A 26837-nucleotide genomic window follows, 5' to 3' on the forward strand; every position below is an offset into this window, starting at 1 on the left:
TTAACTGTTACCTCATATAATAAAACCATTGTGCTGTCATTTGGCTTTCCACTTTGAAGTTTGGTGCTTTCTCTGCCTTACACCTTCCCTGGGACAAAGGTCATTCATTGGTCTTTGTGCCCCAACAGTTGCTGTCATGTGCAGAGCACACAGTAAGTCACTGCACCAAGAATGTGAGAGCATGTGGCAAGGCCCTCTCTCTTCTGGCCATGCTCTGCGACTTAGAAGAGGAAACACAACAGCCTCAGAAGACACTCAGCCCTGATAGAGGGACACTGATCTGCAGAGGCACACCCACTGAAAGATAACCAAACAGAGGGAGGAGCCAAGATGGCGGAACAGCACGGGAGTTTTTTGTGTATATCATGTCCATGAAATACAGCCAGACCAACACCAAACCATCCTTCACACCTAGAAAACTTATTGGAGGATTAAGAAAACAATCTGCACAACCTGAACCACAGAATTAAGCAGGTACATGGCGTGGAGAAGTGAACTTGGGGAGCGAGAAGCCACAGAGGGCAGGGAGGTGCTTTTGTGGGCAGAGAGAGGATAGAGATGGGGCGGGGGGGGATGGTGGGGAGAATACGGAAAAAGCAACGCCCCCAAATGCAGCTGGAGAGAAAGTGGAAAATTGGAAACAGTGGCAAGAACTAAACTAAAAAGGGAGAAAGGAGAAAGAGAGGGTTTAAATTCCATTAAAACCATAAACAAGGGGAGCACAAAGTATGAAACTCTGCAGCTCCATACTGGCGGTGCTCTGGTGGGAAGGGCGAATCCACAGGAGCAGAGTGGGGTCTGGGAGGTTCTCAGGCCACATGGAGAAAAGCGGTTCCACTGCTGGAAGGACATTTGGTAGACACTGTTGAAGCCTCCTGGTCCCAGCAGACCCCAGAGAACAGCCACATTCACTGGTGCTGGAATGTCGTTGGGAGTGCAACCTGGGGCCAGATGTGTTGTGATTTTCCATAATCCCTGAAAAGCTACTGCTACACTATCTCGCAAACTTTCTCTGGGGCGAGCTGGCACCTGGCCGCAGTCTTAGGGCACTGACAGCGGCAGGGTCCAGCAAGCATTCCTGGGTGCAGCTGACATTCGGCCATTGTTCGGCCATTGCTCGGTGAGACGCTCCCACAGAGGGGCAGAATGGGACAAAGCCGCAGTCCTTCAGAAGTAGCAGCTGGGGAAAACCCGGGAGAGAGGGTACTGCCTGGGGCTTGATCACAGACAGTGAAAAAGTAGGGAGTGGACGAAAGCTGAAGACAGAGGACAGGTGTGCAATTGCTGATCGGGGAGAACAGAGTTCTGATACTAGAGACTGGGTAGCTGGGAAACGCCATTTTCACTGCTCCTGCACATGCGCATATGCACCTAGGAGTTCCACACTCTCCACTCCAGTAGGTTAGCAGTGCCATTTAGTGGAGATGGAGCCGTTACACTGAGCCCCACCCAAGTGGGCCAACCTTGCTCTTTAAGAACACAAGTCTCACCGCCTGCTTGGTTTATGGACTATAAAGCACTTCATAAACTGACTTCTAGGTGAACACAAAGTAATTTCAGTCCTATTTCAATCTGTTAGCTGGTCCATCTATTCAATTTCCTTTTTTTTCTCTCTTTTTCACTTTTTCTTGAATACAGAAAGAGAAAAAATTCATTTTTATTTTCAATTTTTATTAAAAATATTTTTCTTTGATTTTCTCTACTATATTCTTTACTTCTGTGTAATTTTTTTCAAATTCTATTTTACTCCCATCATCTCATTTTAGTCTACTTCAGTCTATTCATTTTTCAAATTCTCAAATGATTTCCTCCCTGCCCCCGTTTTTCTCTACTCTGTCAAACCACTTTCAACACCCAGACCAAAACACACCTAGGATCTAGCATCATTTATTCAATTTGTGTGTGTGTGTGTATTTAATTTTTTAATTTTAATTTTTCTACCTCATTAATTCCTTTTCTCCCTTCAAAATGACAACACGAAGGAATTCACCCCAAAAGAAAGACCATGAAGAAACGACAGCCAGGGATTTAACCAACACAGATACAAGCAAGATGTCTGAACCAGAACTTAGAATCACAATAATAAGAATACTAGCTGGAGTCGAAAATTGATTAGAATCCCTTTCTGCAGAGATAAAAGAAGTAAAAAATAGTCAGAATGAAAAAATGCTATAACTGAGCTGCAATCACAGACGGATGCTGCGGCGGCAAGGATGGATGAGGCAGAACAGAGAATCGGCGATATAGAGGACAAACTTATAGAGAATAATGAAGCAGAAAAAAAGAGGTAGAGTAAGGCAAACAAGCACGATTTAAGAATTAGAGAAATCAGTGACTCATTAAAAAGGAAGAACATCATAATCATAGGGTTCCCAAAAGAGGAAGAGAGAGAAACAGAGGTAGAAGGTTATGTGAGCAATTCATAAAGGAAAACTTTCCTAACCTGGGGAAAGACACAGACATCAAACCAGGAAGCACAGAGGACTCCCATTAGATTCAACAAAAACTGACCATCAACAAGGCATATCATAGTCAAATTCACAAAACACTCAGGCAAGAAGAGAAAAATGAAAACAGCAAGGAAAAAAAGTCCCTAACATACAAGGGAAGACAGATCATGTTTGCAGTTAACCTATCCACAGAAACTTGGCAGGCCAGAAAGGAGTGGCAGGATATATTCAGTGTGCTGAACCAGAAAAATACGGAGCCAAGAATTCTTTATCCAGCAAGGCTGTCATTCAAAACAGAAGGAGACATTAAAAGTTTCCCAGACAAAAATAAAAGGAGTTTGTGACCACTAAACCAGCCCTGCAAGAAATTTTAAGGGGGAATCTCTGAGGGGAGACAAGATGAAAAAAAAATTTATGCAACAAAGATTAGAAAGGACCAGAGAACACCACCAGAAACTCCAACTCTACAAGCATCATTACAGCAATAAATTCCTATCTTTCAGTACTCACTCTAACCATCAATGGACTCAATGCTCCAATCAAAGGACATAGGGTAAAAGAATGGATAAGAAACCAAGATCCATCTAGATGCTGTTTACAAGAGACCCACTTCAGACCTAAAGGCACCTTCAGAGTGAAAATAAGGGGATGGAGAACCATCTATCATGCTAATGGTCAACAAAAGAAAGCTGAAGTAGCCATACTTATATCAGACAATCTAGACTTTAATGTAGGACTGTATCAAGAGATGCAGAAGGGCATTATATCATAATCAAGGGGTCTATCCACCAAGAAGACCTAACAATTGTAAACATTTAGGTGCCAAATGTGCGAGCACCCAAATATATAAATCAATTAATCACAAACATAAAGAAGCTCATCGATAGTAATACCATAATAGTAGGAGACTTCAACACCCCACTCACAGCAACGGACAGATCATCTAATCAAAAAATCCACAAGGAAACAATGGCTTGGAATGACACACTAGACCAGATGGACTTAACAGATCTATTCAGAACATTTCATCTTAAAGCAACAGAATATACATTCTTCTCCAGTGCACATGGAATATTCTCCAGAAAAGACCATACACTGGGACACAAATCAGTCCTAAGTAAGTACAAAGAGGTTGAGATCATACCGTGCATATTTTCAGACCACAATGCTATGAAACTCAAAATCAACCACAAGAAAAAATTTGTAAAGGTAACAAATACTTGGAGACTGAAGACATCCTACTAAAGAATGAATGGGCTAACCAAGCAGTTAAAGAGGAAATTAAAAGTATATGGAAGTCAATGAAAATGATAGCACCACAACCCAAAACCTCTGGGATGCAGCAAAGGCAGTCATAAGAGGAAAGTATATAGCAATTCAGTTCTTCCTAAAGAAGGAAGAAAGATCTCAGATATAGAACCTAATCTTACCACTTAAGGAGCTGGAAAAAGAACAGCAAATGAAACCCAAAACCAGCAGAAGACAGGCAATAATAAAGATTAGCACAGAAATTAATGCTATTGAAACCAAAAAACAGTAGAACAGATCAATGAAACCAGAAGCTGGTTCTTTGAAAGAATCAATAAAATTGATAAACCACTAGCCAGTTTGATCATGAAGAAAAAGGACCCAGTTAAGCAAAATCAAGAATGAAAGAGGAGAGATCACAACCAACACAGCAGAAATACAAACAATAATAAGAGAATATTATGAGAAATTTATGCCAATAAAATGGGCAATATGGAAGAAATGGACAAATTCCTAGAAACATATACACTAACAAAACTGAAACAGGAAGAAATAGAAAATTTGAACAGACCCATAACCAGTAAGGAAATCGAATTAGTAATCAAAAATCTGCCAAAAAAACAAGAGTCCAGGGCCAGATGGCTTTCCAGGGGAATTCTACCAAACATTTAGGGAAGAGTTAACACCTATTCTCTTGAAACTGTTCCAAAAAATAGAAAGGAAGGAAAACTTCCAAATTCTTTCTATGAAGCCAGCATTACCTTGATTCCAAACCCAGACAGAGACCCCACTGAAAAGGAGAACTATAGACCAATTTCCCTGATGAACAAGGATGCAAAAATCCTCAACAAGATATTAGCCAACCGGATCCAACAATACATTACTAAAATTATTCACCATGACCAAGTGGGATTTATACCTGGGATGCAGGGATGGTTCAATATCCACAAAACAATTAACATGATTCATCATATCAATAAAACAAAGGACAACAACCATAGGATCCTCTTAATAGATGCAGAGAAAGCATTTGACGAAATACAGCATCCTTTCTTGATAAAAACCCTCAAGAAAGCAGGGATAGAAGAGTGTACCTCGAGATCATAAAAGCCACATATGAACGACCCAATGCTAATATCATCCTCAATGGGGAAAAACTGAGAGCTTTCCCCCTAAGGTCAGAAAAAAGACAGGGATGTCCATCTTGTCACTGTTATTCAACATAGTATTGGAAGTCTTAACCACTGCAATCAGATAACACAAAGAAATAAAAGGCATCCAAATCAGCCAGGAGGAGGTCAAACTTTCACTCTTTGCAGATGACAAGATACTCTATATGGAAAACCCAAAAGATTACACCAAAAAACTGCTAGAACTGATTCATGAATTCAGCAAAGTTTCAGGATATAAAATCAATGCATAGAAATCGGTTGCAATCCTATACACCACCAATGAAGTGACAGAAAGAGAAATCAAGGAATCAATCCCATTTACAGTTGCACCAAAAACCGTAAAATATTTAGGAATAAATCTAACCAAAGAGGTGAAAAATCTATACAATGAAAAGTATAGAAAGCTTATGAAAGATATTGAAGAAGACACAAAGAAATGGAAAAAGATTCCATGCTCCTGGATAGGTAGAACAAATATTGTTAAAATGTTGATACTACCCAAGCAATCTACATATTCAATGCAATCCCTATCAAAATAACACCAGCATTCTTCACAGAGCTAGAACAAATAATCTTAAAATTTGTATGGAACCAGAAAAGACCCTGAATAGCCAAAGAAATCTTGAAAAAGAAAACCAAAGCAGGAGGCATCACAATCCCAGACTTCAAGCTATACTACAAAGCAATAATCATCAAGACAGTATGGTACTGGCACAAGAACAGACACTCAGATTAAGGGAACAGAATAGAGAACCCAGAAATGGACCCACAAACGTATGGCCAACCAATCTTTGACAAAGCAGGAGAGAATATCCAATGAAATAAAGACAGTCTCTTCAGCAAGTGGTGCAACTTGTTACTCAACATGTCTCCAGAGGCAAGGGAAACAAAAGCAAAAATGAACTACTGGAACCTCATCAAAACAAAAAGCTTCTGCACAGTGAAGGAAACAATCAGCGAAACTAAAAGGCAACCGACAGAATGGGAGAAGATATTTGCAAATGACATATCAAATAAAGGGTTAGTATCCAAAATCTACAAAGAACTTATTAAACTCAACACCCAAAACACAAAGAATCCAGTGAAGAAATGGGCAAAAGACATGAATAGCCACTTCTCCAAAGAAGACATCCAGATGGCCCACCGACACATGAAAAAATGCTCCACATCACTCATCATCAGGGAAATACAAATCAAAACGACAAGGAGATACCACCTTACACCTGTCACAATGGCTAACATTAAAAACTCAGGCAACAACAGATGTTGGCGAGGATGAGGAGAAAGAGGATCTCTTTTACATTGTTGGTGGGAATGCAAGCTGGTGCAGCCACTGTGGAAAACAGTATAGAGGTTCCTCAAAAAACTAAAAATAGAACTACCCTACAACCCAGCAATTGCACTTCTAGGCATTTATCCAAGGCATACAGGTGTGCTGTTTCGAAGGGACACATGCACCACCATGTTTATAGCAGCACTATCAACAATAGCCCAAGTATGGAAAGAGTGCAAATGTCCATCGATGGATGAATGGATAAAGAAGATGTGGTATATACATACAATGGTGTATTACTCGGCAATCAAAAAGAATGAAATCTTGCCATTTGCAACTACGTGCATGGAACTGGAGGGTATTATGCTAAGTGAAATTAGTCAGTCAGAGAAAGACAAAAATCATATGACTTCACTCATATGAGGAGTTTAAGAGACAAAGCAGATGAACATAAGGGAATGGAAACAAAAATAATTTAAAAACAGGGAGGGGGAGAAAACAGAAGAGACTCATAAATATGGAGAACAAACTGAGGGTTGTTGGAGGGGTTGTGGGAGGCAGAATCAGGTAAGGAATTTACTGCTGAAATCATTGTTGCACTATATGCTAACTAATTTGGATGCAAATTTAAAAAAAAACAAAAAATAAAATTAAAAAAAAATAAGAAGACAGCCCTGTAGCCTCAACTTCCTTTTTTGTCTTTTCTGGAATGGAACGGGGTTTTGTGACACGGGATATAAGGACATGGCGGGTTGTTTTGTGGAAGAAGCAATACCTGCCACGGGAGGGAGTCCAGGCTGCATTGATCTAGGTTAAAACCTGAGCCAGAAAAACACCTGGTCAAATTTGAACTCAGTCAAGCAATAAGGAAGGAAAAGCAAAAAACAAAACAAAACAAAAATCTAGGACTGAAATCATAAGAATGCATCTTTCATTTATTTTGCCAAGACTACTTTCATTTTAATTATTTCAAGCATTTCATAATATGCTAGCAAATGGGATGCTGTGTACTTTGCAAAGTAATGATGTGTTAGGTGAAAAATCTGACAATACCACATTATTAAATTTTAAGGGAGAAATAGTTGATTCACTTTTCTTTGAAGATTATCCACTGGGAAATTAACAAAGGCTTCTCCATAATCTCCTCCTAGCAAGGAGAAGTGGAAGTAGGCAGAAGCAGGAAAGTTTAGTGCAAACTCCCTCTGGCTTCCAGTTCCTGGAATTTACTTGTTGCCATGGTAACTCTGTTACAATGTGGCCACTCAGATTTAAGTTAAGCAGGACCTGAAACAATAAGCATTGAAACACATTACCACACAATGCTATGAAGCTTGAAATCAACCACAGGAAAAAGTCTGGAAAACCTCCAAAAGCATGGAGATTAAAGAACACCCTACTAAAGAATGAATGGGTCAACCAGGCAATTAGAGAAGAAATTAAAAAATATATGGAAACAAACGAAAATGAAAATACAACAATCCAAACGCTTTGGGATGCAGCGAATGCAGTCCTGAGAGGAAAATACATTGCAATCCAGGCCTATCTCAAGAAACAAGAAAAATCCCAAATACAAAATTTAACAGCACACCTAAAGGAAATAGAAGCAGAACTGCAAAGACACCCCAAACCCAGCAGAAGAGAAATAATAAAGATCAGAGCAGAAATCAACAATATAGCATCTAAAAAAACTGTAGAGCAGATCAATGAAACCAAGACTTGGTTTTTTGAAAAAATAAACAAAATTGATAAACCTCTAGCCAGGCTTCTCAAAAAGAAAGGGGAGATGACCCAAATAGATAAAATCATGAATGAAAATGGAATTATTACAACCAATCCCTCAGAAATACAAACAATTATCAGGGAATACTATGAAAAATTATATGCCAAAAAACTGGACAACCTGGAAGAAATGGACAAATTCCTAAGCACCCACACTCTTCCAAAACTCAATCAGGAGGAAATAGAAAGCTTGAACAGACCCATAACCAGTGAAGAAATGGAACCAGTTATCAAAAATCTCCCAACAAATAAGAGTCCAGGACGAGATGGCTTCCCTGGGGAATTCTACCAGACGTTTAAAGCAGAGATAATACCTATCCTTCTCAAGCTGTTCCAAAAAATAGAAAGGGAAGGAAAACTTCAAGACTCATTCTGTGAAGCCAGCATTATTTTGTTCCCAAACCAGACAGAGACCCAGCAAAAAAAGAGAACTACAGGCCAATATCCCTGATGAATATGGATGCAGAAATTCTCAACAAGATACTAGCAAATCGAATTCAACAGCATATAAAAAGAATTATTCACCATGATCAAGTGGGATTCATTCCTGGGATGCAGGGCTGGTTCAACATTTGCAAATCAATCAATGTGATACATCACATTAATAAAAGAAAAGATAAGAACCATATGATCCTGTCAATCGATGAAGAAAAAGCATTTGACAAAATTCAGCATCCTTTCTTAGTAAAAACCCTCGAGAAAGTCGGGATAGAAGGAACATACTCAAACATCATAAAAGCCATTTATGAAAAGCCCACAGCTAATATCATCCTCAATGGGGAAAAACTGAGAGCTTTTCCCCTGAGATCAGGAACATGACAGGGATGTCCACTCTCACCACTGTTGTTTAACATAGTGTTGGAAGTTCTAGCATCAGCAATCAGACAACAAAAGGAAATCAAAGGCATCAAAATTGGCAAAGATGAAGTCAAGCTTTTGATTTTTGCAGATGACATGATATTATACATGGAAAACCCGACAGACTCCACCAAAAGTCTGCTAGAACTGATACATGAATTCAGCAAAGTCGCAGGATACAAAATCAATGTACAGAAATCAGTTGCATTCTTATACACTAATAATGAAGCAACAGAAAGACAAAGAAACTGATCCCATTCACAATTGCACCAAGAAGCATAAAATACCTAGGAATAAATCTAACCAAAGATGTACAAGATCTGTATGCTGAAAACTATAGAAAGCTTATGAAGGAAATTGAAGAAGATATAAAGAAATGGAAAAACATTCCGTGCTCATGGGTTGCAAGAATAAATATTGTTAAAATGTCAATACTACCCAAAGTTATTTAAACATTCAATGCAATCCCAATCAAAATTGCACCAGCATTCGTCTCAAAGCTAGAACAAGCAATCCTAAAATTTATGTGGAACCACAAAACACCCCGAATAGCCAAAGTAATATTGAAGAAGAAGACCAAAGTGGGAGGCATCACAATCCCAGACTCTAGCCTCTACTACAAAGCTGTAGTCATCAAGACAGCACGGTATTGGCACAAAAACAGACACATAGACCAATGGAATATAATAGAAACCCCAGAAGTAGACCCACAAAAGTATGGCCAACTAATCTTTGACAAAGCAGGAAAGAATATCCAATGGAAAAAAGAAAGTCCCTTTAACAAATGGTGCTGGGAGAACTGGACAGCAACATGCAGAAGGTTGAAACTAGACCACTTTCTTACACCATTCACAAAAATAAACTCAAAATGGATCAAGGACCTGAATGTGAGACAGGACACCATCAAAACCCTAGAGGAGAAAGCAGGAAAAGACCTCTCTGACCTCAGCCGTAGCAATTTCTTACTTGACACATCCCCAACAGCAAGGGAATTAAAAGCAAAAATGAACTCTTGGGACCTCATGAAGATAAAAAGCTTCTGCACGGCAAAGGAAACAATAAACAAAACTAAAAGTCAACCAACGGAATGGGAAAAGATACTTGCAAATGACATATAGGACAAAGGGCTAGTATCCAAAATCTATAAAGAGCTCACCAAACTCCACACCCGAAAAACAAATAATCCAGTGAAGAAATGGGCAGAAAACATGAATAGACACTTCTCTAAAGAAGACATCCAGATGGCCAACAGGCATATGAAAAGATGTTCAACGTCGCTCCTCATCAAGGAAATACGAATCAAAACCACTCTCAGATATTACCTCATGCCAGTCAGAGTGGCTAAAATGAACAAATCAGGAGACTATAGATGCTGGCGAGGATGTGGAGAAACGGGAACCCTCTTACACTGTTGGTGGGAATGCAAACTGGTGCAGCCTCTCTGGAAAACAGTGTGGAGGTTCCTCAAAAAACTAAAAATAGATCTACCCCATGACCCAGCAATAGCACTGCTAGGAATTTACCCAAGGGATACAGGAGTGCTGATGCATAGGGGCACTTGTACCCCAATGTTTAGAGCAGCACTTTCAACAATAGCCAAATGATGGAAAGAGCCTAAATGTCCATCAACTGATGAATGGATAAAGAAATTGTGGTTTATATACACAATGGAATACTACTTGGCAATGAGAAAGAATGAAATATGGCCTTTTGTAGCAACGTGGATGGAACTGGAGAGTGTTATGCTAAGTGAAATAAGTCATACAGAGAAAGACAGATACTATATGTTTTCACTCTTATGTGCATCCTGAGAAACTTAAGAAAAGACCAAGAGGGAGGGGAAGGAAAAAAAAAAGGTTAGAGAGGGAGGGAGCCAACATATAAGAGACCTTTAAAAACTGAGAACAAACTGAGGGCTGCTGGGGGGTGGGAGGGAGGGAAGGGTGGGTGATGAGTATTGAGCATGGCACCTGTTGGGATGAGCACTGGGTGTTGTATGGAAACCAATTTGACAATAAATTTCATATTTAAAAAAAAAGAAAAAAAAGAACTTCAAAAAAAAAAAATAAACTAAATGAAAGTTCATGAAAAAAAAAAAAGAAAATACACTACCAGCTTTAAGTTTGGAAATAATTTTCATCACTTTTTTCTCCTTTGCTTCCTTCCTTCCTCCCTCCCCCTTTCTTTCTTTCCCTCTCTCTCTTTCTCTCTTGCTTAAATAGGCCCAGCATGGAGCCCAAGGCAGGGCTTAAACTTATGACCCTGAGACCAAGGCCTGAGGTACAATCAAGAGTTGGATGCTTAACTGACGGAGCCACCCAGGCGCCCCTCCCCTTTGCTTTCAAACATCAACCTGTATGAGGATGTGTGGTGTTGCAAGAACAATCTAAATGTAAATCGACTGAAAAATAATTTTTGCCTAACTTCCCTAACTGTTCATGAACAGCGCCAATACAGGAAGTAGACTTTAGGAGTTTAGCAGGGGTCTTCAAACGATAGAGCCACAGGCCAAATCAGTGGCCTGTCACCTGCTTTTTGTACATTTTGTGAGCTAAGAATTGTTTTTACATTTTTAAATGGTTGAAAAATATCAAAATAATAATATTTTGTGATACTTGAAAATTGTATGAAATTCAAATTTCAGCCTGAAACAATGTTCTATTGAAGCACAGCCACGTTTACTTATTTATATATTGGCTAAGGCTGCTTTTGTGTTACAACAGCAGGGTTGAGTGATTGTGACAGAAATTCTACGGCCCACAGAACCTAAAGTATTTATTACATCACCCCTTATAGAGAGAATTTGTCAACTCCTGATCTACAGACATGAATTGTCCAGGAAAATTTGGACTAGGAGGCTGGGGTTTCTTCTTTGCCCAGAAGCCTGTAAGCAGTGCTGTCTTTATTCTTCAGGGCTGCTACAGCCTACCATAGACTGCGTAGCTTATCAACAACAGAGATGCATTGCTCACAGTCCTGGAGGCTGAGAAGCCCAAGACCAAAGCACCTGCATGGGCAGCTTCTGGTGAGGGCCCTCTTCCTGGTTCAAAGCCAGCAACTGCTCCCTGTGTCCCCACATGGCACCAGGGGCTAGGGAGCTCTCTGGAACCTCTGTTACAAGGCACCAATCCCATTCATAAGGCCTATGTGCCAGTCATTAAGTGCCATGATGTAAGCACTTCCCAAAGGCTCCACCTACTATTCACATGTCCTCTGGAGGTTAGGATTCCAACATTGAATTTCTGGGAGGGGGGCACACATTCAGACCACAGCAGGAGTTTTTGATGCAGATTCAGGCCTTTCCAAATGAGTTTTTACACCGGCTTCTAGAAGAGCACAGCTGTTATGTCTGTGGTGTCCAAGTGGAATAGCATTGCGTGATAGGATCACACTCCTTGTCAATACGGTCTGATGTTCCACTCTCCTAGGGGTCAGGCAACATGCTACTTACTCCCTCATGTGTTTCATCTTGGTCGCGGCCACTGTGCTGTTGAACGTTGTTAGTCCCGGGGACGCGTCTGGAGCTGTGCTGGGGATCGTCCTTGCATCTGAAAATCAATGCACAGCCCTTATTGACTCCATCAGCACCCCGGCAACTTCCAGACAACATTCAAGGGCAATCAGAAAACAGAAGTTAATCCACCTGTGCCACTAGGTAATGCTACATTAATTAGAGGTGAATTCAGTTATGACATGAATATTAAGGAGATTTATTCCTAATGACAGGATTACTTATAGTTTTAATATGCACAAGGAATTCCAGGGCCAAGCCTCTGTCAGAAAGGATTATTTAAATGGGACACTGCTATTTAAAAGACAGGCTTTTATAGGAGAGAACTCAGGGGAAATGCATCTATGGAAAAGCAAATGTTCTCGAGGAGCCTTTGGCAGTCTCTTTCGGCAAGTGTGGTATGAAATCATACAATATGTATCCTTTTGTATCTGGCTTTTTTCATTTAGCACACTGTTTTCAAGGTTCATCAGCATGTGGCATGTATTAGACCTTCCTTTCTATACCTGAATAATATTCATTGCATGTATATATCACGCTCTGTTTAACCATTCATCTATTGACGGACACTTGGGTTGTTTCCACCTTTTTAGTGTCGTAAGTAATTATGCAATAAACATTGGCCTACAAGAATCTGTTTGAGTACCCATTTTCTATTCTTTTGAGTATATATCCAGGAGTGGAATTGCTGGGTCATATACTAATTCTATACTTAGCTTATTGAGGAGCCACCAGACTGTTTTCCACAGCAGCTACACCATTTTACATTCCCTCTATTAGTGTATGAGGGCTTTCCACATCTTCAACAACACTGTTATTTTCTGGTTTTTAAATTATAGCCATCCTAGTGGATGTGAAGTGGTATCTCATTGTGGCTTTGATTTCCATTTCCTTAATGAGTTTTCATGTGGCTTTTGGCCATTTATAGATCTTCTTTAAAAAAAAAAAAGGTCTATTCAAGTACTTTGCCCATTTTTAAATTGAGTTGTTTGTATTTTTGTTGTTGAGTTGTAGTTCTTTACATATTATGGATATTAAACTTTTACTTGATATAGAATTTGCAAATATTCTTTACCCTGTTCTTTGTGCTTCCAAAGTTGATCTCAGCATAAGGCATGTATAATATTAAATTTATACTTTTTTGATGCTACTTTGATGCTATTTTTGATACTTAAGTATTTTATTTTGATGCTAATTCATTTTTGAAATGTTCACTGCTAGTGTATAGAAATACAACTGGTTTTAGTGTATTGATCTTGTATCCTGCAATCTTCTTATTAGTGTTAACAGTTTTTAGTGGATTTCTTAGGGTTTTCTATGTACAAGAACATGTTATCTTTATTTTTTTTTTTAATTTTTTTTAAACATTTATTTATTTTTGAGACAGAGAGAGATAGAGCATGAACAGGGGAGGGTCAGAGGAAGAGGGAGACATAGAATCTGAAACAGGCTCCAGGCTCTGAGCTGTCAGCACAGAGCCCGACGCGGGGCTTGAACCCACAAACCGCGAGATCATGACCTGACCCGAAGTCGGACGCTTAACTGACAGAGCCACCCAGGTGCCCCAGAACATGTTATCTTTAAGTAGAGATAGTTTTACTTCTTTTCTAACCTGGATGCCTTTTTAAAAAAATAATTTATTTTATAATTTACATAAACTTAGCATATAGTGCAACAATGATTTCAGGAGTAGATTCCTTAATGCCCCTTTCCCATTTAGCCCATCCCCCCTCCCACCACCCCTCCAGCAACCCTCTGTTTGTTCTCTGTATTTAAGAGTCTCTTCTGTTTTGTCTCCCTCCTTGTTTTTATATTATTTTTGTTTCCCTTCCCTTATGTTCATCTGTTTTGTATCTTAAAGTCCTCAAATGAGTGAAGTCATATGATATTCGTCTTTCTCTGACTAATTTAGCTTAGTATAATACCTTCTAGTTCCATCCACATAGTTGCAAACAGCAAATTTCATTCTTTTTGATTGCCGAGTAATACCCCTAGATTCTATATAAGATATATAATCTTATCTTCTTTATCCATTCATTAACCTGGATGCCTTTTATTTCTTCTCCTTACTTAATTTCCCTGGCTAGAACCTCTAGGACAGTGCTAAATGGAAGTGGTGAAAGAAAACATCTTTGTCATGTTCCTGATCTTAGGGAAAAACACTCATTTTTATACCAATAAGTATGAATTAGCTATAGTGTGTTCATAGATGCCCTTTATCTGGTTTAGGAAGTTCCTTTCTATTCTTAGTTTGTTGAGTGTTTTTTTTTTTTTTTTTTTTTAATCAAGAAAGGATAGGGGAGGAACCAAGGTGGCGGAAAAGCATGGAAGCTTTTTGTGTGTCTCGTGTCCATGAAATACAGCCAGACCAACACTAAACCATCCTACACACCTAGAAAACTGATTGCAGGATTAACACAACAATCTGCACAACCTGAATCACAGAATTCAGCAGGTACACGGAATGGAGAGCTGAACTTGCAGAGCAAGAAGCCGCGGAAGGTAGGGAACCCTTTTGCGGGAGGAGAGAAGACAGACACTGGGGAGGGGGGGAGCATACAGGAAAAGCATCCCTCCCCAAAAGCAGCTGGAGAGAAAGTGGAAAATTGGAAACAGTCGCAGGGACTAAACTAAAAAGGGAGAAAGGAGAAAGGAGAAAGGAGAGGGTTTAAATTCCATTAAGACTGTAAACAAGGGGAGCGTAAAGTCAGCCAACTCTGCAGCTTGATACCTGGTGGTTCTCTGATGGGAAGGGTGAATCCCCAGGAACAGAGTGAAGTCTGGGAGGTTCTCAGGCCACATGGGGAGATGTGATTCCACTGCTGGAAGGACATTTGGTAGAGACTGTTGAAGCCACCCGGTCCCAGAAGACCCCAGAAGGCAGCCACATTGGCTGGTGCTGGGGCAAGGTCTTTGAGGGTGAAGCCTGGGGCCAGATACATGTTGTGATTTTTCATAATCCCTGAAAAGCTGCTGCTACACTGTCTCGTGAACTTTTTTTTGGGCAGGCTGGCACCTGGCCGCAGTCTTGGGGCACCGGCAACAGCAGGGTCCAGCGGGCATTCCTGGGTGCAGCCGACATTCAGCCCTTGCTCATTCGGCCACTGCTCAGTGAGACCCTCCCATAGAGGGGCAGAATGGGTCAAAGCCACAGTCCTTTGGAAGTAAGGGGCTGGGGAAAACAGCCACATCTGAGACAAAACTTGGGAGAGAGGTACTGCCTGGGGCCTGGTCACAGAGAGTGAAAAAGTGGGGAGTGGACGAGAGCTGAAAACAGAGGACGGGTGGGTGATTGCTGATCCGGGAGAACAGACTGGGTAGCTGGGTGGCGCCATTTTCACCGCTCCCACGCATGCACACCTACGAGCACCACAACAATCCACCCCAGTAGGCTAGCAGCGCCATCTAGTGGAGGGCGGGGCTCGATGTAACAGCTCAACTGAGCCAACTTCGCTCTTCAAGAACTAAGCTCACCTCCAGCTTAATTTATGGACTATAAAGAGCTACATGGACTGACCTCTAGGGGAAAACTAAGCAATTTCAGTCCTACTTCAATCTGTTAGCACGTTCATCTATTTAATTTTTTCCTTTTCCTTTCTTTCTCTTTTTCCTTTTTCTCCTTTAAAATTCTTTTCTTTTTCTTGAATACAGAAAGAGAAAAAACTCATTTTTATTGTCAATTTATATTAAAAATATCTGTCTTTAATTTTTATTACTATATTTTTTACTTTTGTGTAAGTTTTTTCAAATTCTACTTTACCTCCATCATTTTATTTTAGTCTACTTCAGTGTACTCACCTTTCCAAATTTTCCAACAATTTCCTTTTTTTCTTTCTTTTTCTTTTTTTTCTCATTTTCATTTTTCTTTTTCTTGAATGCAGAAAGAGAAAAACTTCATTTTTGCTTTCAATTTCTTTTAAAAATATTTTTATTTAATTTTTATTACTATATTTTTTGCTTTTATGTAAGTTTTTTCAAATTCTATCTTACTCCCATCATTTTATTTTAGTCTGCTACAGTGTATTCACTTTTTCAAATTTTCAAATGATTTTTTTTCTTTTTTCTTTTTTTCTGTTTTCTTTTCTTTTCTCGTAAATACACAAAATGAAAAAATTCATATTTCTTTTTAATTTTTACTAAAAATATTTTTCTTTAATTTTTTTCTACTATATTTTCTATTTTGTGTGTATTTTTTCAAATTCTATTTTACCCACATCATCTCATTTTTGTCTACTTCAGTGTATTCATTTTTTTAAATTCTCAAACGATTTCCTTTTTTTTTTTATCCTGCCCCCCACTTTTTTTCCCTCTAATGTGTCAAACCACTTTCAACACCCAGACCAAAACACACCTAGGATCTAGCATCATCTATTCGATTTCTGTGTGTGTGTGTTTTTAATTTTGAATTTTAATATTTTTTTTATTTTAATTTTTTTTAATTTCAATTTTCTATCTCATTAATTCCTTTTCTCCCTTCAAAATGACAACACGAAGGAATTCACCCCAAAAGAAAGAGCATGAAGAAACAACAGCCAGGGATTTAACCAACACAGATACAAGCAAGATGTCTGAACCAGAACTTAGAATCACAGTAATAAGAATACTAGCTGGAGTCGAAAATAGATTAGAATCCCTTTCTGCAGAGATAAAAGAAATAAAAAATAGCCAGAATGAAATTAAAAACGCCATAACTGAGTTGCAATCATGGATGGATGCAGCGGCTGCAAGGATGGATGAGGTAGAACAAAGAATCAGCAATATAGAGGACAAACTTATAGAGAATAACGAAGCAGAAAAAAAGAGGGAAATTAAGGCAAACAAGCACGATTTAAGAATTGGAGAAACCAGTGACTCATTCAAAAGGAAGAACATCAGAATCATAGGGGTCCCAGAGGAGGAAGAGAGAGAAATAGGGGTAGTAGGGTTATGTGAGCAAATCATAGCGGGAAACTTTCCTAACCTGGGGAAAGACACAGACATCAAAATCCAGGAAGCACAGAGGACCCCCATTAAATTCAACAAAAACTGACCATCAACAAGGTATATCATAGTCAAATTCACAAAACTCAGGCAAGAAGAGAATCATGAAAGCAGCAAGGGAAAAAAAGTCACTAACCTACAAGGCAAGACAGATCAGGTTTGCAGCAGACCTATCCACAGAAACTTGGCAGGCCAGAAAGGAGTGGCAGGATATATTCAGTGTGCTGAATTGGAAAAATATGCAGCCAAGAATTCTTTATCCAGAAAGGCTGTCATTCAAAACTGAATGAGAAATTAAAAGTTTCCCAGACAAACAAAAATTAAAGGAGTTTGTGACCACTAAACCAGCCCTGCAAGAAACTTTAAAAGGGACTCTCTGAGGGGAGAAAAGATGAAAAAAAAAAAAAAATATATATATATATATACCAAATATATATATATATATATATATAAATATATATATACATACCAAAAGCAACAAAGATTAGAAAGGACCGGAGAACACCACCAGAAACTCCAACTCTACAAGAATCATAATGGTAATAAATTCCTATCTTTCAGCACTCACTCTAACCGTCAATGGACTCAATGCTCCAATCAAAAGACATAGGGTAACAGAATGGATAAGAAAACAAGATCCATCTAGATGCTGTTTACAAGAGACCCACTTCAGACCTAAAGGCACCTTCAGAGTGAAAATAAGGGGATGGAGAACGATCTATCATGCTAATGGTCAACAAAAGAAAGCTGGAGTAGCCATACTTATATCAGACAATCTAGACTTTAAAATAAAGACTGTATCAAGAGATGCAGAAGGGCATTATATCATAATCAAGGGGTCTATCCACCAAGAAGACCTAACAATTGTAAACATTTAGGCGCCAAATGTGCGAGCACCCAAATATATAAATCAATTAATCACAAACATAAAGAAGCTCATCGATAGTAATACCATAATAGTAGGAGATTTCAACACCCCACTCACAGCAACGGACAGATCATCTAATCAAAAAATCCACAAGGAAACAATGGCTTGGAATGACACACTGGATGAAATACAGCATCTTTCTTGATAAAAACCCTCAAGAAAGAAGGGATAGAAGGAGCATATCTCGAGATCATAAAAACCATATATGAACGACCCAATGCTAATATCTTCAGTGGGGAAAAACTGAGAGCTATCCCCCAAGGTCAGAAACAAGACAGGGATGTCCACTCTTGCCACTGGCATTCAACATAGTATTGGAAGTCTTAGCCTCTGCAATCAGATAACACACAGAAATAAAAGGCATCCAAATCGGCCAGGAGTAGGTCAAACTTTCACTCTTCACGGATGACATGATACTCAATATGGAAAACCCAAAAGATTCCACCAAAATACTGCTAGAACTGATTCATGAATTCCGCAAAGTTGTAGGATATAAAATCAACGTACAGAAATCGGTTGCATTCCTATACACCACCAATGAAGTGACAGAAAGAGAAATCAAGGAATCGATCCCATTTACAGTTGCACTAAAACCATAAAATACCTAGGAATAAATCTAGCCAAAGAGGTGAAAAATCTATACAATGAAAAGTATAGAAAACTTATGAAAGAAATTGAAGAAGACACAAAGAAATGGAAAAAGATTCCATGCTACTGGATAGGTAGAACAAATAATGTTAAAATGTCGATACTACCCAAGCAATCTACATATTCAATGCAATCCCTATCCAATAACACCAGCATTCTTCACAAGGCTAGAACAAATAACCCTAAAATTTGTATGGAACCAGAAAAGACCTCGAATAGCCAAAGCGATCTTGAAAAAGAAAACCAAAGCAGGAGGCATCACAATCCTGGACTTCAAGCTGCATTACAAAGCTGTAATCATCAAGACAGTATGGTACTGGCACAAAAACAGACACTCAGATCAATGGAACAGAATACAGAACCCAGGAATGCACCCACAAACATATGGCCAACTACTCTCTGACAACGCAAGAAAGAATATCCAATAGAATAAAGACAGTCTCTTCAGCAAGTGGTGCCTGGGAAAACTGGACAGCAACATGCAGAACAATGAACCTGGACCCCTTTCTTACATCATACACAAAAATAAACTCAAAATGGATGAAAGACCTAAATGTAAGACAGGAAGCCATCAATATCCTCGAGGAGAAAGCAGGAAAAAACCTCTTTGATCTTGGCTGCAGCAACTTCTTACTCAACACATCTCCGGAGGCAAGGGAAACAAAAGCAAAAATGAACTACTGGAACCTCATCAAAACAAAAAGCTTGTGCACAGCGAAGGAAACAATCAGCAAAACTAAAAGGCAACCGACAGAATGGGAGAAGATATTTGCAAATGACCTATCAGATAAAGGGTTAGTATCCAAAATCCACAGAAAACTTATAAAACGCAACACCCAAAACACAAGGAATCCAGTGAAGAAATGGGCAAAAGACATGAATAGCCACTTCTCCAAAGAAGACATCCAGATGGCCAACTGACACATGAAAAAATGCTCCACATCACTCATCATCAGGGAAATACAAATCAAAACAACGAGATACTACCTCACATCTGGCAGAATGACTAACATTAACAACTCAGGCAACAACAGATGTTGGCGAGGATGCAAAGAAAGAGGATCTCTTTTGCATTGCTGGTGGGAATGCAAGCTAGTGCAGCCACTCTGGAAAACAGTATGGAGGTTCCCCCCAAAATTAAAAATAGAACTACCCTCTAACCCAGCAATTTCACTAATAGGATAAATATCCAAGGGATATAGGTATGCTGTTTCGAAAGGACACATGCACCCCCATGTTTATAGCAGTGCCACTGACAGTAGCCAAATTATGGAAAGAGCCCAAATGTCCATCCATGGATGAATGGATAAAGAAGATGTGGTATGTATATACAATGGAGTATTACTCGGCAATCAAAAAGAATGAAATCTTGCCATTTGCAACTACGTGCATGGAACTGGAGGGTATTATGCTAAGTGAAATTAGCCAGAGAAAGACAAATATCATATGACTTCACTCATATGAGGGCTTTAAGAGACAAAACAGATGAACATAAGGGAAGGGAAACAAAAATAATGTAAAAACAGGGAGGGAGAGAAAACAGAAGAGACTCATAAATATGGAGAAACAACTGAGGGTTACTGGAGGGACTGTGGGAGGTGGGATGGGCTAAATGGGTAAGAGGCATTAAGGAATCTACTCCTGAAATCTTTGCTTCACTATATGCTAATTTGTTTTTTTTTTCTTTTTCCTTTTTATTTATTTATTTATTTTTCAATATATGAAGTTTATTGTCAAAGTGGTTTCCATACAACACCCAATGCTCATCCCAAGAGGTGCCCTCCTCAATACCCATCACCCACCCTCTCCTCCCTCCCACCCCCCCATCAACCCTCAGTTTGTTCTCAGTTTTTAAGAGTCTCTTATGCTTTGGCTCTCTCCCACTCTAACCTCTTTTTTTTTTTCCTTCCCCTCCCCCATGGGTTTCTGTTAAGTTTCTCAGGATCCACATAAGAGTGAAATCATATGGTATCTGTCTTTCTCTGTATGGCTTATTTCACTTAGCATAACACTCTCCAGTTCCATCCATGTTGCTACAAAGGGCCATATTTCATTCTTTCTCACTGCCACATAGTACTCCATTGTGTATATAAACCACAATTTCTTTATCCATTCATCAGTTGATGGACATTTAGGCTCTTTGCATCATTTGGCTATTGTTGAGAGTGCTGCTATAAACATTGGGTACAAGTGCCCCTATGCATCGGTACTCCTGTATCCCTTGAGTAAATTCCTAGCAGTGCTATTGCTGGGTCATAGGGTAGGTCTATTTTTAATTTTTTGAGGAACGTCCACACTGTTTTCCAGAGTGGCTGAACCAATTTGCATTCCCACCAACAGTGCAAGAGGGTTGCCGTTTCTCCACATCCTTGCCAGCATCTATAGTCTCCTCATTTGTTCATTTTGGCCACTCTGACTGGTGTGAGGTGATATCTGAGTGTGGTTTTGATTTGTATTTCCCTGATGAGGAGCGACGTTGAGCATCTTTTCATATGCCTGTTGGCCATCTGGATGTCTTCTTTAGAGAAGTGTTTATTCATGTTTTCTGCCCATTTCTTCACTGGATTATTTGTTTTTCGGGTGTGGAGTTGGTGAGCTCTTTATAGATTTTGGATACTTATGCTAACTAATTTGGATGCATATTCTAAAATAAAAAATAAAATTAAAAAAATAATAGTAATAAAAAAAGAAAGGATATTGGATTTTGTCAAATGCTTTATCTGCATCTATTAAGATGATCATATAATTTTTCCCTTTATTCTATTAATATGGTATATTTCATTTATTGACCCTCTGATATTAAATGACCCTTGCATTCTCAGGCAAATCCTACTTGATCATGTGTAATCCTTTGTTTTTTTTAATGTTTTTTAAATGAATTTATGTTAGTAGTGTTTTGTTGATGATTTTTGCATATCTATTCATGATGGATATTGGTTCATCATTTTGTTTGTTTTTGTGATGTCTTAGTCTGGTTTTGGTATCAAAGAATGGCCTCACAGAATGAAGTCAGAAGTGTTCTTCAAATTCCATTTTTTTGGAAGAGTTTGTGAAGAACTGGTATTAATTCTTCTTCAAATGTTTGGCAGAATTCACCAGTGAAAGCTTCTGGGCCTGGGCTTTTCTCTACTGGAAGTTTTTAGTTTACTAATTTGATCAACTTCTTTTAGGTCTGTCCAGATTTCTTGTTCTTCACTCAGTTTTGGGAATTTGTAACTTTCTAGAAATTTGCCCATGTAATCTAAGTTCTCTGATTTGCTGCCATACTGTTGTTCACAGTATACTCTTCTCATCTTTTTCATTTTTTTAAGGTTAGTAGTTATGTCTCCCCTCTCATTCCAGATTCATGAATTTGAGTGTCCTTTCTTATTTTCCTGGACATTATAGCTAAAAAATTATTAATTTTGTTGATCTTTTCAAGAATATTTGGTCTTATTGATGTTCTGTATTGTTTTTCTATTTTATTTCATTCATTTGCTATTTATTTCATTTATTTCCACTCTTGTCTTCATTATTTCTTCCCTTTCTGCTTGCTTTGGGTTTAATTCACTCCTCATCTTCTAGTTTCTTAAGGTAGGGATTATATTTTTGATGCTCAAAGTTAGGAGTTAAAGTAATGTAAATAGTAGCCATGGTCCTTAACCCAGAAAGAGCTTAATCTATTTCAAAAGACAGGGTATCTGTCTAGATACTCACCAGGAGTACTACTTTGTATGTATACATAAGACACTTGGTAGGGGGACTACCAAGAGGTGTAATGAAGATCTGTGCAAAAAGCACCAGCCTTCAAGTTAGAGGATCATAGTTATTGTTCTAGCTCTACTCTCACCAGCTATGTGGCCCTCAGGTCACCTCTCAGAGCCTCATCTTCCTCATTTTATATTTAAGTGGCTTCATTAGACTGACTGCCTTCTCTCAATGCAAACCTTCTATGACCTGGTATGAGACATCTTCCCGGACCTCCAGGGGGGTGGAATTTCCCTGGGAAGACAACACTAATACTGACAACAACAACAAAAAGCAATCGAAAGGACCAAATGTTAAGAGGCAAATGGCTGGGACAAAACATAAAACGCTGCAGACGTTATAAAAAGCATCAGGCAAATCATCCTGAAGTCTTTCCACACCTGTGAAATATAGGATGATGAGGATTATAACACTTGATATTACCCCATGGGCTGTTTTGACACTGAGATGAACACAAGATGATATGAAGAGTCGTTAAGCAACTAGAAGCTGTGCTTCTTAAGACTGCGGAGCACAGCTCATAATAGTAATATTGTCGGGATTCCTCCTACTTCTGTGGTCTCTTACCAGCAGAGCTATTTTCTCTAAAGGAGTGACAGCTTCATGATTCTGCCATTTCACCAGCAGAGAGAGATTCTTCCCTCATTTCTTCCAAAATTTCCCTTTACTCATTTACTTTACTCATTTATTCCCCCAGCTCAGTTCCTACACAAATGACCTTGATGGTAAAAGAGAAACCTGCGTTTTCCCTCCGTGCTAAACATCCTGCTGTGGGGGTAAAAATGAGCTGATGCAGGGATTGCAGGGGTGGATATTTTGGCAAACAAGATCCCACTTAAGGACACTGCTTACTCAGGAATCCTTGCAGACGCTGCCCTTGGTGCACAGTATGTTCAGGATGCTTCTCTCCTCATCTCCTTTGACCCTCCCCTTTCTCGCAACTGCCCAAGGAATACTGCAGAAATGTTACTTGACAGACACCTCTCTTGGCCCAAATTATTGCAAAGCCATGTCCTCGTGGCCCATATTGTTCCTTCTTCTCTTTAGAATGGCACGTGATGGAAGATTTGCCTAGGGGATGGCAAATTTTTTTCTGTAAAGAGTCAAGTAATAAATATTTTAGACTTGCAAGACAATCTCCGTTGCAACTACTCAACTCTGCCATTGTTGCATGAAAACAGCCATAGAAAAGAGGCAAAATATATGAGCATGGCTGTGTTCCAGTAAAACTTTATTTACAAAAACAGGTATTGAGCCAGATTTGGCCTGTGGGCTGTAGTTTATTGACTCCTGGCCTACGTGTTGGAGAAGCTTCATGATCCTGAGCTGGAAGTGACCACAGACCTCTTCATGCCAAACTATCTTATCTTATGGATGGGGAAACTGAGGCCAAGAGAGGCTGTGTGGCTTGCTCAAGGTCACAGAGCTATAAGGAAAGAGGCAGGGTCAGGACTTGAACTGTGGTTTCCTGACTGCCAAATGTATATTCTTTCTAATCCCCCACAGAAGTGCCACATCCAGATAAGAATTTTCATGAGCTGATTTTTAAAAATCAGTAAATTATCAGAAAAAAAAAATCTCTCCTCCAAAAATGGAAGTTTGGGGAGAACATTGCATCTGCCTTCTCCTCTCTCCACTGCTCCAGATGATGGGAGCTGTGAACCAGTAGGGAGTGTGAAAGCTGTCCCACTCTTCTGAGAGGCTTGGCTGGCCTTCATCTTCATGAAGATTTTCTCCTTGAGATGTTCTTGTGATACACTGGACCTCATGATGTCAATAAAATTGCCTAAGAATCTGCAAAGCAGGCTGTTCTCTGTCTTCGCTATGTTATCTCAGCGCCTCAGGGATAGCAATGTACCACCCAAGTTTCTTTCAAGGAAGGAATTGTTCCCCAGTTGCTAGAAGCCTCCAGCTGTGGTCCCTTCACGACCTGCCTTAGCCACAGAAACCTGCCTTGCCCAAGATCATGTCCCTCCCCAGACTTCAAACGGCATTACAAAGCTGTAATCATCAAGACAGTATAGTACTGGCACAAAAACAGACACTCAGATCAATGTAACAGAATAGAGAATCCAGAAATGGACCCACAAGTGTATGGCCAACTCATCTTTGACAGAGCAGGAAAGAATATTCAATGGAATAAAGACAGTCTCTTCAGCAAGTGGTGCTGGGAAAACTGGACACAACATGCAGAACAATGAACCTGGACCCCTTTCTCAATCCATACACAAAAATAAACTCAAAATTGATGAAAGACCTAAATGTAAGACAGGAAGCCGTCACAATCCTTGAGGAGAAAGCAGGAAAAAACCTCTTTGATTTTGGCTGCAGCAACTTCTTACTCAACACATCTCCGGAGGCAAGGGAAACAAAAGCAAAAATGAACTACTAGGACCTCATCAAAACAAAAACTTGTGCACAGTGAAGGAAACAATCAGCAAAACTAAAAGGCAACTGACAGAATGGGAGAAGATATTTGCAAATGACATATCAGATAAAGGGTTAGTATCCAAAATCGATAAAGAACTTATCAAACTCAACACCCAAAAAACAAAGAATCCAGTGAAGAAATGGGCAAAAGACATGAATAGCCACTTCTCCAAAGAAGACATCCAGATGGCCAACTGACACATGAAAAAATGCTCCACATCACTCATCATCAGGGAAATACAAATCAAAACCACAATGAGATACCACCTCACATCTGTCAGAATGGCTAACATTAACAACTCAGGCAACAACAGATGTTGGCGAGGATGCGGAGAAAGAGGATCTCTTTTGCATTGCTGATGGGAATGCAAGCTGGTGCAGCCACTCTGGAAAACAGTACGGAGGTTCCTCAAAAAATTAAAAATAGAACTACCCTCCAATCCAGCAATTGCACTAGTACGTATTTATCCAAGGGACACTGGTGTGCTGTTTCCAAAGGGCACATGCACCCCAATGTTTATAGCAGCGCCACTGACAGTAGCCAAATTATGGAAAGAGCCCGAATGTCCATCCATGGATGAATGGATAAAGAAGATGTGGTATATATATATATACAATGGAGTATTACTTGGCAATAAAAAAGAATGAAATCTTGCCATTTGCAACTACATGGATGGAACTGGAGGGTATTATGCTAAGTGAAATTAGTCAGTCAGAGAAAGACAAAAACCATATGACTTCACTCATATGAGGACTTTAAGACACAGAACAGATGAACATAAGGGAAGGGAAGCAAATATAATATAAAAACAAGGAGGGGGACAAAACAGAAGAGACTCTTAAATATAGAGAACAAACAGAGGGTTACTGGAGGGGTGGTGGGAGGGGAGATGGGCTAATTGGGTAAGGGGCATTAAGGAATCTACTCCTGAAATCATTGTTGCACTGTATGCTAACTAATTTGGATGTAAACTAAAAAAACAAAACAAATAAAATGGTAAAAACAAAAAATATCATGTCCCTCCCATGTGGCCCACATTTAATGACTGACCATGGTATAGGTTTGGCCCATGCACACAATTCCTATAAGTCCAGAACTCCCCATGGGGCTGGGGAAGGATCATCAGGCCTGCATCAATGCACTGTCCTTCCTCTAACTGACACTGCTTCCTTCCCCTCCTGTCCACAGGGCTCTCCTGGGGGCACTCCCAGATAAAGGTCCTGCCCGCTCAACTTTACGTCAGAGGCTGCTTCCTGAAGAACCCAGGCCATGACACATGGGTACCTGGTTGGGAGGATGTGGGGGCATGAAGGTGGTTCTCTCATTGACTTCAACAAGTTGAGTAATAAATAAGAATGATAATAAATATACAAATGGAACCCTATACTCCCCCCACACACACACACACTTTTGCGATTCTTTCAGAGTACTATTCTGTAGGTACAGGGCAGAAACCGCCAACCAAGGAAGTTGTTGCCAACGGTGCAGCAACAGCTGTGTCTGAGACAAACCCCATGAGGAGACTGGCGAAGAAAGCAGTCAGGGGGAAAGAAGAAGGTCCAGGAAGGAACAATCTCCGGAGGCTTCCAGTAGGAAGGGAGCCAGGGTACATTCAGTTGAGCACTGTGAGCTGCCTTAGTACCCTAAGTCTTAGTACCCTAAGACTCTGTGATGTTTGCCTAAGTTATAAAACTTCTGTGACTCAGTTCCCTCACCTGTGCAAAAAACCTGTACAAAAAGCACTAGTAAAGCTCAAATGCAGCGATTATATAGAAAGGTGCTCTGTTGTTGGTAAAGGCCCAAGGTGGATTT

The 26837-nt window shown here is 39.6% G+C and overlaps 1 protein-coding gene and 1 long non-coding RNA gene across 15 annotated transcripts in view; one reads left to right on the plus strand and one right to left on the minus strand.

The window, feature by feature from the left end:
- NEK11 (NIMA related kinase 11) overlaps positions 1-26837 on the minus strand; it is a 291065-nt gene that overhangs the window by 48505 nt on the left and 215723 nt on the right. For 8 of the 13 annotated variants that reach the window (XM_042998267.1, XM_042998263.1, XM_007087384.3 and 5 more), the window contains one exon: positions 12232-12328. The exons of 3 other annotated variants lie outside the window; for them this stretch is intronic. In XM_042998267.1, coding sequence (XP_042854201.1) covers positions 12232-12328 — 97 coding nt within the window. Of the gene's footprint in view, positions 1-7357; positions 7428-12231; positions 12329-23613; positions 23688-26837 lie in introns of those variants that run through there. 2 more of the 13 variants (XM_042998269.1, XM_042998273.1) reach the window with 2 other exon arrangements.
- LOC122241868 lies at positions 435-26361 on the plus strand. 2 transcript variants are annotated; one of them, XR_006222017.1, is made up of 4 exons: positions 435-474; positions 12209-12435; positions 14581-14793; positions 26214-26361. It is a non-coding gene; the product is annotated as an uncharacterized LOC122241868 (long non-coding RNA). The 2 variants fall into 2 exon arrangements; XR_006222018.1 differs by lacking the exon at positions 435-474 and adding an exon at positions 11060-11172.

Source organism: Panthera tigris, chromosome C2 (assembly GCF_018350195.1).
Source record: "Panthera tigris isolate Pti1 chromosome C2, P.tigris_Pti1_mat1.1, whole genome shotgun sequence".
NCBI lineage: Eukaryota > Metazoa > Chordata > Mammalia > Carnivora > Felidae > Panthera > Panthera tigris.